The sequence below is a fragment of the Metopolophium dirhodum genome, chromosome 4, assembly GCF_019925205.1.
Source record: "Metopolophium dirhodum isolate CAU chromosome 4, ASM1992520v1, whole genome shotgun sequence".
Classification (NCBI taxonomy): Eukaryota; Metazoa; Arthropoda; class Insecta; order Hemiptera; family Aphididae; genus Metopolophium; species Metopolophium dirhodum.
This window is the reverse complement of record NC_083563.1, coordinates 23,217,084-23,232,683: the sequence shown is the minus strand read 5'-3', so window position 1 is coordinate 23,232,683 and position 15,600 is coordinate 23,217,084. Positions and strand designations below refer to the sequence as shown.

The 15,600-nt window shown below is 28.5% G+C and overlaps 2 protein-coding genes across 3 annotated transcripts; one reads left to right on the top strand and one right to left on the bottom strand.

The window, feature by feature from the left end:
• The first annotated feature begins 4,892 nt into the window (after nt 1–4,892).
• On the top strand, nt 4,893–7,503 carry LOC132943438 (transmembrane emp24 domain-containing protein bai-like). Its single transcript, XM_061012438.1, has 2 exons — nt 4,893–5,202; nt 6,695–7,503. Exon 2 carries the CDS (start codon nt 6,736–6,738, stop codon nt 7,348–7,350), a length of 615 nt encoding a protein of 204 aa, XP_060868421.1. The 5' UTR covers nt 4,893–5,202; nt 6,695–6,735; the 3' UTR covers nt 7,351–7,503.
• A 3,549-nt stretch (nt 7,504–11,052) lies between these two features.
• On the bottom strand, nt 11,053–15,378 carry LOC132943437 (activating signal cointegrator 1 complex subunit 2-like). Of its 2 annotated transcripts, XM_061012437.1 has the most exons (13): nt 15,115–15,378; nt 15,001–15,041; nt 13,864–14,015; nt 13,608–13,794; nt 13,346–13,543; nt 13,059–13,276; nt 12,814–12,975; nt 12,610–12,744; nt 12,448–12,547; nt 12,063–12,161; nt 11,844–11,998; nt 11,366–11,751; nt 11,053–11,302 (listed from the first exon to the last, which is right to left on the bottom strand). In XM_061012437.1, exons 2-13 carry the CDS (start codon nt 15,010–15,012, stop codon nt 11,154–11,156), a joined length of 1,953 nt encoding a protein of 650 aa, XP_060868420.1. In that variant the 5' UTR covers nt 15,013–15,041; nt 15,115–15,378; the 3' UTR covers nt 11,053–11,153. The 2 variants fall into 2 exon arrangements, with proteins under 2 accessions (XP_060868420.1, XP_060868419.1); XM_061012436.1 differs by having other exon boundaries at nt 15,001–15,378.
• Between the last annotated feature and the right edge of the window lie 222 nt (nt 15,379–15,600).

Below are 15,600 nucleotides of genomic sequence, written 5' to 3'. Positions count from 1 at the left end.
GGCGCAAATTTACTATTTTGGGGGGAGGCTCAAGCCCCCTTCCCATAGGCCATTGCTTAGTACTACAGAATATAAAAATTAGTACTAATTAGAAGATTTTGAACTGGGGGGACTTGACCGACATTTGGGGGGATTAAGCCCCCCTCCCCCTATTTGCGCCAATGCATCGTTTATACAAGTGGGTCACTAGGTAATAGATGGTGTTAAATTTGAATTCAATGATATAAAATCATTGTATAATAAAAACAATTCTGGACGAAGACTGTCTGCTAACTTATTAAAAATACTTAGTATATTTGATGATATTATTGTGACTAAAATGATGCTAAATTGTCATTTCTTTCTCCGTCTTACAAGTGCGTAACATAGTAAATTTACGCTCAACAGATCACGTTTAGCTAATTAACTCCGTTACTCGTTAGTTTAAAAATTAGAGTGAATCGACCTATTATGAAACCTATGATATCGACCTATGGATCTTTATCAGCTGCTATTTTAACTACTTATGAGGAACATTGTATAAAAATTTCAAACTTTTTGAACCAACGAATTCAATTTTATAGACAGAATAAAAAACTAAAAAATTTCAAATTTTAAATGTCTACGAATAACTCAAAACAAATAGTAATATTTTGAAAATGTTATCATGTATAGAAAATGATGAAAGTTTCAAGTAACTACTGTTATTAATTTTTTAATAACGACAAAATAAAAAGCGGGTAAGTGTATGTCGCTTTGCTGTACAGTAGGTTACCAGTGGCCAGTGGGTCAATGTATAATGGATTGTATATTATACTTTAATTCAATGATAATATCAATGGTGGCATTAAATAACTATTGAGAAAATCGAAAAATTACCTTTCTAAAGTACTATCTTGATCCAATTTGCTAAGAGATACAATACTATATGTTGAAACTGAAGCAATCTTTCTGGTAGAGATTTTCTATACAGGATAAATAATTAAAAAAAATCCATTGTAAAACCACTAGCTTCCTCGTTCCGCTTAGAATATCACGGGTGAATATCCATCATAACGCTCGCAAAAGCTAATTTGACTTTCCAGTAAACATTTTTGTGTTAAATGTAGGAAAACTTAAGGGGAATTTTCTATCAACATTTCTAATGTAAGGTATGAGAGGAAAAATGAATAAGTTTCTTAATGAAAAATAGTTTGAACATTTTCGAAATTTCGTCAAAATAACTAGCTCAAATAGAAATTTTCATTCATTTAAAATGCTAATATAAATATTTGGTTAAAATTTTAAAGATCTACGATTATTTGTTTTTGAATTACAACAAAAAAATAAACTAGATTTTTTTCAAAAATTAGTTTTGCTTACAAATTACCACTTGTTTTTGTTTTTCTTGACGCTCTCTAAAACTACTTTTAATTTTTTAATGTTAACCCCCAAAAGTACTAACTATATTCGCTTTTCTATCAGAAAATGCTGACATTGAAAAGATAGGTATATAAGGTACATAGCCACATAGGTATATAAAAATTAACAATTAGATTGATATCAATTTAATATTTTAAGAAAAAGAAAAGGAGGGATCCAAATAAGATACATTTTTGTTACATGTAACGACGGAGTGGTTTTTTTTTTTTGTTATAATAAAAATGAAACATTAAGATGTGAAATGAAACAGAACAACGTGTGATTCGAAATGGTGCTATAAAATTAATTTGAGAAAATAACGTAGAAGACTTGATTTTGCCATTAAGTAGGTTAATTTTTAATAAAATTAAAATATTTTTAAAAAATTAGCTCCGTGATTTTGATTAGCAAAGAAAGTAAGCGTAAATTATATTCCTCCGCAATTTTTAGTACACCAAATTTAATATATTTTTGTTAAATTATAATATATTTGAATATTGTACCTATTATATTATTTTCCCAACTCTCATGGAAACTTAGGATATATAGGTATAGTTGGCGTGGGATTTATTTGGAAAAACCTTGATTTTCTAATCGGTAATTATGTGTTGCCTGTTTTATGGATATTGCACAACTCAGGAAAATTGACTCTTTTACAATTAAAAAATCTTCGATCCTATTTTAAATTCTGAGCGGAGCGATAAATGTACCTATTGATTTTACAATAATGTGTTTTTTTATTTAAGTTTTTTTTAATTTTTTATGATTGTGAACACGATAAGTAGTCGAAAAAATGGTTCGATTTTCAATTTCAGTCTCTTGATGGTAAAGTGTTGACGCATAGTCATGAGGTCATAATATTTCAATTTGTGTTCAAAAGCGCCGAGAAAAATAAAGAAAACAATTAAGGAAAACCGGGAATTTTTACGCTAAATCGATTTTCAACAAAATCGAGTTTAGTTTTTGGTGTAACTCTAAAACAAATGACCGTAGATACTTGGAATTTTCACTGGTTGTTTATATTAGAATTTTCTATACACGATAAAATTTCCTAAATTATATAGATTTGTTTTGAACTGTTTACGGACATTTTCAGTTTTTATTTCTATGAATGTCAATTTTATTTGTCGGGTAAAAAAGATTGAAAATGTAATACAAGGGGCTTAATATATTGTTACAATGACATTTGAAAAATATTAAAAATTCATAAACACAATTTTTTTTTAGGAGCATTTAAAGTTCAAATTTTGACAAAAGGCGTAAAAATCACGAAAATGTGCAAATTCATTTGAGTTAGAATTCCTTAAAATTTCTCTTTTGAAATCTAAAATTTTAAAATTTAATGCAAGATTCTTCATAAGTTTTTTTACCTTTATCAAAAAAAAAATGTCTACCGGAAAGTCATATTACATTTTTAGGAGCGTTTGAAGTTAAAATTTTTACAACATTGGATATTTACTCAATTTTTCATGTAGCGATTTTCTTATTTTTTTATAGTTCAAAAACGAATAACCATAGACACTTTAGATTTATATCATATTATGTTTATTTTATCAATTCTTAGACTTGATACAATTTTAAAAATATTTGTTTTGAGCTGTTTACGGACAATTTAAAATTTTAATTATTTTAGCTTATTTTTTTGTTAAATATCAATTAAATGTTATTTGTTAGGCCAAAAAGCGTCAAAATGTAATACAAAGCTCCTGATTTATTTGCTTAAATAGCAGTTGAAAAATATTAAAAATACATATTATGCACAATTTTTTTTTATAAGCGTTTAAAGTTCGATTTTTGACAAAAGTCAACATTTATCGAATTTAAAATTTAAAAATGATTTTGTTGTTGAAAATATAAAAAATGTTCAACTTTTATAGCTAAGGATTGAAAACATACAACAAGTAGGTTATTCTGTAACCAAAAAATCTCAAAAATATAAAAAACACATTTTTTTTATAGTTATTTTATGTTCAAATGTTGAGGGTATTACATATTAAATAACTAAGAATAACGATTCCCGCTATTTGGTTGTAATTTTTATAATATTAATTCAACTAACCGACTACCGTATTAATAATAAGTAATAACAATATAAATATAATATAAAATATCCACACTGACAAACCGTCACCGCTCAGAATTGTTTTTCGTATACAAATATACAATGTCAATTATATTATATCATTGAATTCAAATTTAATACCATCTTTTATACAGTGACCCACTTGTAACCTACCGTACAGCAGAGCGACATCCACTCACCCACCTTTTTATTATTGTTTTTCCTTTATTTATCTGGTATATCACAAATTAAAAGTATTTAAATTGTATATTATACGCTGCAATTTTTATTAGTGGGTACACAATTAAGTTTAATATTGCATGAAACACGGATGAACTGATTTTGATAAGTATTGTTTTACCTGTATTTTATGTTTGATCAAATCAACCCAAATATTATAACAAATATTTTGATAATTATATCTTGCTTAAATCGAACCCTAATAAAAGTATTTGGTGATAAATAAAAGTTATGATAGTTATGTTATATTATATTGTAATTCATTTTTTTTTCATGATTATTTTGAAATGTATTGAGCATTTTTTACATTATAAATTGCATTTATACAATTTTCTACCAGAAACCATACTCAAAGAAGATTGAAACAAAAAATACAAAAAAAAAACATAAATTATCGTAAAATCAATATTAGTAGGGTAGGTTAAATATTTTATTGAACCTAGTATTTTCATTATTCATTTTCACTTATTGGTAGAAGCAAATACCTAACATTAATGGATTTCGATTAAGAGGTATTTAAAAATTTTTTTCATTATTTCCCTTTGTACAGAGAATTATTGTTTATATTTAAAAAAGACAAATATACAGTATTATTAGTTATATACAGTGTCAGACTTCAAAAAGGATTAACGAGCATTTTAGTTTAAAATCCTTTCAAAAAATTGTACTTGCCAGAGATTACCAATGTATGGTATGACATTATTCATTAATGACGGTGCTCCCACAAACGTAAATGTTGTATGATTTTGTAAATCTATTTCCAACTAAAATAATAAATAATATGTATATACTATACATTATACAATAGCACAAGCGCAGAATGTCATTCTTAATTATAGGTACCATGGTCCACGGAAATCATATTGAAATGATCTGCACAAAACTAACTGCTTGAAACCACATTTATCCAGCCATCTAGGTAATAGCACAGATAATATAATTTTACATGATTTAATATAAAGTTTATTATATCATTTGATTTCATATAAAATATTATAAATTAATAAAATTAATTATTATAAAAATATAATACAAGTAGGTATACAACTTTTATATTATAATCAGTAATCACTGATTAGAAAGAATCGGAACAGATGGTAATTTATATTATCTACAACAGTACAACCATAGAATATTCTATGGTACAACTTACTGCTTATATAAGATCTACGAAACTGTAAACATCATCAAAAATATTTTGTGATAACACTGTTACTATTGCTTATGTGTAACTATATACGTACGAATCACGACCACCGACCACGATTTAATACCTACATGGCTGCACATTTTCTTACGACTCGCGAGTGAAATTAATTCTTATTAAAATATGAGTTAAGACAATATGTCAGTAAACCAAATTTAACGTAGTTGTAGAGATTTTACGTCACATCTGAAATGAATGTTTTATTTTAAATACACGAAAAAATGATTACAACCATCCATACGAAAATACAATAGCCGAGCACAACAAATACAATCGAAGAACAAATCATTTTTAACAGATAACGAATTTAAAGGTAAAATTTCTTTTGAATATTATGTTGTTCATTGCACATCATTCAACTGTTTAAGAGCTTATGACTTGGTTGATCGTTCGTTGACACTTGACACCCCTTTATGCTTTAAAGGATCATGAATTTTTAATCATGAGAGACGGTTGGTCATCTCCATGCTATTTAACTCTTGTGTAATTAAAGTTTAAAAAAATTTTTAATTAATTTTTCTTATACAAATTGTATGTATTTTAATTAAATTGAGTAAACTAACCCATAATTTATAGTATGTAATTACCTACCGTACAATACTATAACATAATATAGGTTAGGTTTTAACTATTATTTTGTTATTGTCTTGATCTACTTTAAATTCCTAGAAGTCTTCAATAGCTAATGGATTATGCAAAAAAATTATTAAAAATCTGGGAACTCGCTCTGCTGTATTGTAGATTTCAACAGGAGCAGAGTGGCTCTATAATCCTTACCGGGAAAGCAGATATTTCAGGTCACTTACATCACTTAAAATTTATCCTACTAGCAATAATGTGGATTATAGGTACAGGGCAGTTTAAATAATAAGTTGTAAACTTGTACATTTGATCACCACACATTTTTTCCATGGTATCAACCATCATAATATTGAAACCTAAAAACTTTCTGTAAGGATTATCAGGGGAGCACCCATGATTTATTTTTATTGGGCGGGGGGGGGGGGGCCTAAATAAAATAATTTTTAAATAAGTGCGGAAATCTGAAAGCACGCCATTGCACGGTCTTATACTCCGCGCCACAGAAAGAACCCATTTCTCGACCAAAATATGTTAGATTCCGCGCATCGCCACGTATTTGACATACACTAAATGGCACAAAGTGGGGAATGCCTACAGTCTGCATGCGCGAAACAGGTTCCTTCTCTCGTGGCACAGAGTATAGTTAGATAGTTGGTAATTTTTTATATTATAATTTAAAGTTGATACCTAATAAAATGTTAGTGGCCAATATTTTTTTTGGGGTGGGCTTAACCCTGTTAGCCTCCCTCCCCCCTTGGGTGTGCCCTTGAGCACTATTCACACAATTAAATGACCCCATTAATCTACACTTAATTCTATACATTTGTTCTATAAATTAAATTTTAACCATCTACTTTTGGAAATTCTGACAAATTATAATTCAAATACCTAATTTATAAATATCATCACCAAGACCCAGAATAAGTATGTTAAACATTTTAAAGTTATAACTTAAGTATATGCTTAATAAAGAAAAAAAATTATGCTGATATATTTCTGATAATTTCAAATTGATAATAAACTAATCTTATGAGGATCCACGTCACCTCGTGTTAAAAAATTCCCCATTACAAACCGAGAATCCTGGCCATGCCACTGATTACAGATATACCAAATACAGTTAAGATTTATAGTTATATAGATTATATCTGTATAAAAATACAAATGTTATCAACTTACCTTGTAAGCAAGTTAAAACATAATTCTTATTTTGGTTATTACAGAATTCAATTAGAAAATCACACGGTTCCATCTATCAATAAATATGGATGTTAAATTGAGTTTAATCCTTATGCTATCATTGCCATTAGTAACACCAATACGTTGGCTTATGCATCCAAACACTCAAAAATGTTTACGTGAAGAACTCAGACAAAATGTATTAGTCAAAGGTGATTATGAGATTGCACCAATTGATGGTCAATTTATGGATTATATTGTGAGGGATTCTAAAGGACACATCTTAGCTAATAAACAAGACATTACCAAAGGAAAGTTTACGTTTAGTACTGAAAATTATGATATGTTTGAAATTTGCTTTACTTCCCGTGTACCTGGGTATCAACGAGGAATTTTGCAGGAGGTTGCATTAAATATTAAAACTGGTGTTGAGGCAAAAACATATGAAGGAATTGGAGAGGTGGCTAAATTGAAACCTTTGGAATTGGATCTGAAAATGTTAGAAGATTTATCATCGTCTATTGTTCAAGATTTTTCTGACATGAAGCATCGTGCCGAAGAAATGCGTAATACAAATGAATCAACAAGCAGGAGAGTACATTGGTTTAGTATGTTTAGTATTATTTGTTTATTCGGATTGAGTGTATGGCAGATCTTGTACTTAAGGAGATATTTTAAAGCTAAGAAACTCATTGAGTAATATTAATTTGTTTCTATTAAAAATGTGTTTTTTTTCTCTAACAAGTCTTACATTAAAATATATATAAATTGTAATTACAACTTAAATTGTGGTTTAATACATTTTATATGCATGAATTAATATATTTACATTTAATAAAAAATATTCAATTTATTATGTTTTATCATTCCAATAGAAGTTTTTTTTTTTTTTTTAAATTTGGCTTTTATTAGAAGAATTACAATCTATACAAGGTACAATAAGTAAAAGTAATAACAATTAACAGACAAATAACAAGAATAATTACATGAGGAGGGAGTCACACATTTGTAACACCTCAAATATATATAAGTTTTAAACTTAAGTAATCATGTCACGGCACCATTTCCTTTTCAGACGTCTGGTTGGATTACCTGGAAGTGTTAGTGAACCTAATTCATTGATTAGTTGATTAGGAATAGCTTGGAGTTTGGCGTGGAAGCGTTTGTAGTAGACAGCAGCTGTATGGTCGATGGATGGTAATTTGAGGTCGGAGTTTATGGTCTCGTTCGAGACGAACCAGGGTGCACCAGTGATTAAGCGAAGAGTGATGTTTTGGAACGCTTGTATGGTTCTCTTGTTTGAGTTCTTAGCGGAACCCCAGATTACAATACCGTAAGTCCATATTGGTTGAAGAAGAGCTTTATAAAGAATGATTTTGATGGGTAAGGTAAGGTTCGAACGAAGTAGTGGTCTTAGCAGGTGAAGTCTAGAGTTAAGTCTCTTACGCTTATCTTTAAGATGGAGAGACCAGGTAAGGCGTCTGTCGAATGTAAGACCCAGATATTTAACTTCTGTTGAATGAGGAATGACGATGTTGTTGATTGTTACTGCTGGACAGTTTAGAGGTCTGAGTGAGAAAGTCACAAAAGAGGACTTGGATTCATTAATTTTTATTTTCCAATTGGTGAACCACTGTGAGAGAGTATTTAGGTGAGTTTGAAGTTGATGAGATGCGGTGGTATGGTCAGAAGAAACTGATAATAGGGCAGTATCATCAGCATATGTTCCAACTAAGGTATTTTCAGTTGTGGGCAGGTCCGATGTATATATGGTGTATAAGAAAGGAGCAATATCGCTGCCTTGAGGGACACCAGCATATATAGGATATTGTTTTGAGTGTTGTAAATTATGTCGGACATTAAAAGAGCGGTTGGCAAGATAGGATTTAAGTATTAGGTATAAAGGGGCTGGAAAAATATTTTTTAATTTGAAAAGGAGACCGTCATGCCAGACGGTATCAAATGCTTTCGCAACGTCCAGAAAAACACCGGCGCAGTATTTTTTGGTTTCGAGTGCTGCGGAGATAGTGTCCGCAACCCTGTGAAGTTGATGAGTTGTGGCATGGTGAGCACGAAAGCCGAACTGGAAGTTTGGAATGCTGTTTTTTGATTGTGCTATGGTGGTGATTCGCTTGAGAATGATTTTTTCAAGGATTTTACCCAGAACTGGTAGTAAGCTGATGGGCCTGTACGAGGAGGGGTTTTCTGGAGGCTTACCAGGTTTGAGTACTGTAACAATAACAGATGCTTTCCAGGTAGTTGGGAAATAAGATAACCGAAGGGCAGCATTATAGATATGAGTAAGATGAACGATCGATTTCATAGGTAGATTTTTGACGACTTTGTTAGAGATGAGGTCATGACCTGGGGATTTGTTGTTTGCCAGTTTTTTAATAATACCCACTATTTCCACTGGGGAAGTAGGTTTTGTAGGTCCAATAGAAGTTATATAAAAAAATTATCATTACATTTTCTGACGTTGGATACTAAATAAATAGTATAACAGTGGCAAATGCCGACCCGAAGTATGGGCATGATGTTCATATATAAACATTATCATTGCATGCATGGTAAAGACAAATATTATTTATTAATTGGGGAAACACAATTTAATGAGCATTGAAGATGCCTCGGTGGTTAGTACAAATAGTGCAATGACTCGCGGTAACAAATCAATTCACTCTAGTAACAGGGTAAAATAGATTATACTAAACGTGAAATTGTAAATTTATATTAAGTGTTTGCAAGGCGGAGACAATGTATGCTGATAATTGATAATATAATTGAAACTGTACCAATGATGTTTAATAATCATTTGAGTAAGTAAGTACTTCATAATTTAACAAAACATTATTTTACTACTAAAATACTACATACCTACTAAATAAATTGTTATTTATTGTATATTCATGGACACAGACTATTAGGGTGCTGTGATGTTCAAGCACCCCAAGACCCATTCCATGGGCTGCGAAAATGAATGAAGCAATATGTAATATAATATGCAAGCACTAAGCACTAAGCACCTAATAAATATATTTGTTAGATATGAAGTAAACTTTTTTAACCCTTTCACTGCTAGACTATTTATGCACTGCAATCTGTGTATGCTAAGTAAAATAAAATATTGTAATTAAATAATTATTATTTTTTTTTAAATTTGAATTTTGAGATCTATATGATTTAATGATGCGAGCCCAGGTTTCCTAAAATTGTACGGTTACCAGAAAATAATAATATTATTGTTAAAATTTGAACTTTGAATGCTTATAAAAAAAAAAATGTGAGCATACAATAGTAGCTGTCTAATAGGAACACAGATAATTTATACAGTCGCGTTATTGATACAAAATATAGTGGGACAGCCCAGTAGCATATTAAAACATTGAAAATCAATTGAATTATTGAAACATGTCATTTATTTGAAACAATTAGACCAAGGTCAACAAAATCCAGTTTAAATATACAGCCAATCTCAGAAGATGTGTATGGAGACTGGATTGATGTGAGCTCACACTTTGAAACAGAAGTTGAGAGGTTTCACAGGAGACAGAAAGATACCCTATCCAACAAAGAAATTGTGAAAGCTTATATTAGTGTCCTCAGGAGAACATCCAACACCATGCAGATCTTTGGAGGCTTTGAGAAGCATTACTCTTATAAAAGTATGGTCATCAATAGTCAAGAACACAAACATTGATAGATAGAATTTATACACAACATTTAAAACAATATAAAATGTGATAAATATCACAATAGTCGATAATATATGTAATAATGCTTCAGTTTTTTTTTTTTTTTGTAGTATAAATTAAGTTAAAAATTAATTCAGTAACCAGTCGCCTCTTGGAGACAAGCCATTTAATTGACACATTTCCCTTTGGTCCGAAAGTGTTCCTAAATAAGCGGCTTCTACTGCATATCTTTGATGTTTTCAAACTGTTATTATAACAACTTATGAAGAACCTTGTATCATATCTTCACACTTTTTGACCAGGTATTATTTTTTTTAATATTATTTTAAGTAGCTCAAAAATATTTTGAAAATTTTAACTTGTGTGGTAAATGGTCATATAAACATTTGGTGAAAATTTAAGGTATCTCTACAGTTATTTGTATTTGAGTTATTACGAAAAAAAACAAAATCAATTTTGTCAAAAACTGGTTTTACGTAAAAGTTCCAGTTTTTTGTTAATTTTTTTTATTGTTCCTTACGCTTTTGAAAACTCCTGGAAAATTTTGATTTTTCCCTTTCTAAGATCCTTTCTAGATTCAATTTCTACCTGAAATCACCTACAAAGTTCAATGTTGAAACAACAACCAATTTTCATGTACACACCAAAAACAAAACACACATTATTGTAAAATCAATTCATATTTGAATGAATAATAATTTCACTGCTGAGTATTTAAAATTATTTAATAAGTAAATATTATATTATCCTATAAAATATATCTTTTAGTATTGATAATTTTATAAGAGAATATGAGAAGTAGAAAGCTTCAGAACATTCCTCTTTGTTGTTTGTTTCTTGCGGCATTTCTCCTGTTATGGTTCCCGCTGAATGCTTTGTTTTCATTTTTCCTCTGCCGGTCCAACTCAACATTTGATCCGGATGAGGTAGCTGACGAAGAAGCTGCTTGTGGTTTACCTTACATAAATACACGTTTTCAAAATGTTTTTCTTTTTTTTGGTTTTACTGGCTAATACTTACTTCGGTTGGATCTATTAGATTGTTTTGCAGCATATCTCCTAGCTTGTCGTTCACGAACTTCTTCAGGATTTTCACAGAATGGTTGAAAATTTAAAACTTGTTGTGGTTCATCATCTGAAAACTCTTCTTCTACAAATTCAGTTACAGCTTTTTTCTCTATTAAAACCCTTGGTATAACATCTGGTCTTCTTTTTTCATTTTCGTCTGTTGGTTCTGGTATAACATATTCAACTTCATCATATGTATCATCATATTCATCATTATAATACGACTCTAATTCAGCACATGTAATTTCAGTGAAATTATATTTTTCATAAAATGGCCGCATTTCATTTCGGAAAGATTTATCGTCTAAGACTGCTTTCAGTTTTTTAAGTTTCTTATTTCTAAAAAAAATAAAATATAATATAAATACACATAAATTATCGTATATTGATACATATTGTTATATTTCATTTCTTTAAGTAATAAAGCCTACCCTTTAATTGAAGGATCGTAACCAGAAGCAGTATCCTCATACTCTGTCATCAAAGGAAGATTAAATTCATACTGAGTAAGTTCTAACGGAAGACAATCTTCCAAGACCATATTTATAACTTTTTCGGAATCCATGTCATAATATTCTAAACATTTCTAAAAAATAAAGAAATATCAAATATAATTAAATGATAGAATTAAATATTATGAATTAACTAACCTGGATGAATCCATCTCCCAAATGGGGTAATAAATCTTTTACATTATTTATAAGGGACCGCAATTTTGCATTTTCTATATTTGTACTACTGGTTTGTACCTAAAAATACAAATTCACAATTATTGTTTTAAATTTATATAAAATAACTAGCTGATCTCGTTGCCCATTAGAAATGCCAACTCTTTATGAATAATATGTTTTATTTTATAATAAAACAGTTACCATAAAAACAATTTTCAAAATATCGCAACCAATAATTATTATTATAATTGCTTCAAAACCCATGGTAACGATGGTTGGTTGCCATAGTAATATGGACATACAGACAAATATACATACATTCATTATATATATATAGATTAAAAAACTTGAAAAAATGATTTACCTCTAACTGTTGTTCTTGTAATTCTTTTTGTTCGAGTTCAGTATATGGTTTATTAATTAATTCCAATGATTTTAATAAATAATCATATCTTGTTAAGTCTCTAAATGGTGTTATTTCTATTAAAATATTTTCAAATAAGCTATTATCACTAAAAAATCTTACATTTCTTTATTAGATTTTTGATATTTCTTTATATCTTTAGTTAAGTTATATACAACATTATAGTCATTGACAAATTCATTATATGCTAATAGCTCACTGACAGCTCCTAAATATTCTTCTACTGCACTCTCTGATCTTTATAAACAAAATTAATATTAAACTTTTTTTAGAAATATAATTAAGTTAAGATAGGTATATATTTACTTATTTGTAGTTTTAGTAGGTATATGAATTAAACACTGTTTAACACTTTTCACAAGTAATAATCTTGATGCGTGTAGCTTTTCTTGGAATTTTTCTAACTTATTCATAGCAATTACTTTCTTATAAATTAGTGGTTTTATACTATGATAGAAGGAAGCTATTCTAAAAAAACATAATAGAAAAACAAAAAAATAAAATATAGAAATTAATTAAAAATAATTGGGTTTTATGTTTGTCATACATACTTAAGATGTAATTTCTCTTGGTAGAAAAAAATAGAAGCCAATGGATAAATTTCCAAAAAATTTGAAATACTATATGATGTGTCTAATAAAAAATTAATAATATCTTCTATCATACAAAGATTTGTTTCTTCAATTTCAGTAGAGGTTTTATTACTTTGAGATATGTGATTACCATAATCAATCTCTAATTCAATTTTATCTTGAAATTGACTTAAACACTAACAATTTTGTTATTTAAAATATTTAAAACAAAAATTACATTTAATTAATTATTTTATGTGACTCACTTTAATTGTAAATTGAATAGAGTGTATTAAATTTTCTTTGTATAATTTTTGACAAGTAAACAGTTCATTGAAAATTATTTCTAACTCCTTTTTATATGATTGACCATAAATGGAACATATATCATATAACATAGGAATACTTATGATATTGTTATTGCATAACAAGCTCCACATATAATGAGGTGACATAAAATTCTCCTAATAAAATAAAATAAAATAAAAACAATAATACATTTTTTAAGAACATTGTAAATATTAATACTTCATTTTCAGAGGACGTAGTTAGCCTTTTAAATAATTTATATGCAAAATGATCAATTTCATTGTAAATGGTCAACACATCACCATCCTGAGGAAGTTGATCCATCAAGTGAGGAGGAGCAGATTCTTGAAGAAATGTACATAATCCCATAGTAGCTTGTTTGTTAAAAACAACGGTAGACCAAAATCTAAAACATTAAAATAATATTAATAATAAATAAATTACAATTTATAATTATAATTATAATTATATTTACTCTTTAAATGATAAATTGAGAAGCGTTTTAAAGTCTTGAACCAAATACTTCATTTGTTCTATCCAACATTTTTTTTGATCCACAGCATTGGTGATAGATTTTAATGGATGAATATATCTCAAAAATTGTCTTTTAATAGCCAATTTTTTATCCTATATATTTTAATTAAATACTTTTAAAATTATGATGATATTTAATGTTTCATTATTGTCACAAATTTTGTTATATTCCTAATTAATATTATAATAATTGTTATTATGCTTCTATTTTTCTAAATTACTATACTCATATTATAAAAAATGTCTGTTTTAACTATAATTAATGTTTCTATTTTGTTTATCTAAAAGTATTAATAGGGAAAATTACACCTGAACATGTTGTACACATAGCAAATATGGACTGATTAATTTATTATTATTTTGATATTTAATAGGTGATGGCACAATACATAATCCCATTGATTATAAATACTAGTGTATGCCAAATCACTAAAATATTGAAAACGAAAAACATAATAGATTTTTCTGAATGCACATTTGCTAAGTACATCTACATATTGAGAATTAGTATACCTTGAATTATGTATCAAAAGTGTAAACTACACAATTTATTAAATATAACATTAAATACAATAACAATGACTAAATATGCAAGACCTGAAGCCAAAAATCAAAAATAATAACTGTAGCAATATTAATTCCATAAATTTCCGAATATTTAAGTTTGATTATTTTTCTGTTTTAAATTTTAAAAGCGATTTTTATAATTTACAGATATAATATATTTAGTATTAAAATAGTTATACTATATGTTCATTACAGTACCATTTAAATAATAATGATTAATAATAGAGTTTACTATATAGTAGACTGAGATTGGCGATATATTAGTCTACAACGAGGTCTACAATATGTATATATAAGCTTCTGTAAGCATATGGATATAACAATTAAATATCAAAGACACCATTGTAAGATAAGAATTTACATTATACAGTCAAATCACGATAACTCGAAAACCCTTATAACTCAAACTTTTGCATACCCCTAAAATTCAAATTAATTTTTATCTCCCTTGAGATCCTAGTTTTCGAGACTCAACTGTGTAATTTAGAATAATATTATTTTAAAATTTTACTTCGACTGCCATTTAGGTGTTAGTTTTGATTACTTCAATTACTGCAACAAAACAAAATTTCAATGCTTAATATCAAAACTTTTCAAATTTTACAAGTAATACACTATCACATACTATTCACATCACACTTATAAGTTATAACTTATAATTCAGATCATTTACAATGGAAGCCAATAAGGACTTAGGACACAGAAAAATATATAATATAGGTAGATAAGGATCACAAATTATGAAAATAAAGTGGTAAAGAGTAAGGACTAAGGAGTACTAAGGACTGAATTCTAAAAAAAGTATTAAGCAATGATCACGGACTACGGACTAAGATATTATAATGAATGTGGAAAGTGGAAACGACTAACCATTGTATAAGAAGCAATAAGAAGTATGCTCGATGCACGATTTAAGATAGTATGGTTGCCCGACGAGCTATGATAAGACGGCATTGGATTTAAATCGTACCCTTGGTGCTAGCGCTTCTAGTGGACTATTTTATAATTTATAATATAATACGATCATTATATATATTTTTATTGTATATCATAACAATATATTGGTTTTAAATTTTTAATTTGAACATTTTGAACCGATATGAGCGTCATG

What these genes read in the sequence shown, in the direction of transcription:
- LOC132943438 (XM_061012438.1), top strand. Translation starts at nt 6,736, where the DNA reads ATGGATGTTAAATTGAGTTTAATCCTTATGCTATCATTGCCATTAGTA.
- LOC132943437 (XM_061012436.1), bottom strand. An exon ending in CCTACTAAAACTACAAATAA is followed by an intron (nt 12,745 to 12,813) that starts GTAAATATATAC and finishes TTGTTTATAAAG; the next exon opens with ATCAGAGAGTGCAGTAGAAG. An exon ending in CAAAAATCTAATAAAGAAAT is followed by an intron (nt 12,548 to 12,609) that starts GTAAGATTTTTT and finishes AACACCATTTAG; the next exon opens with AGACTTAACAAGATATGATT.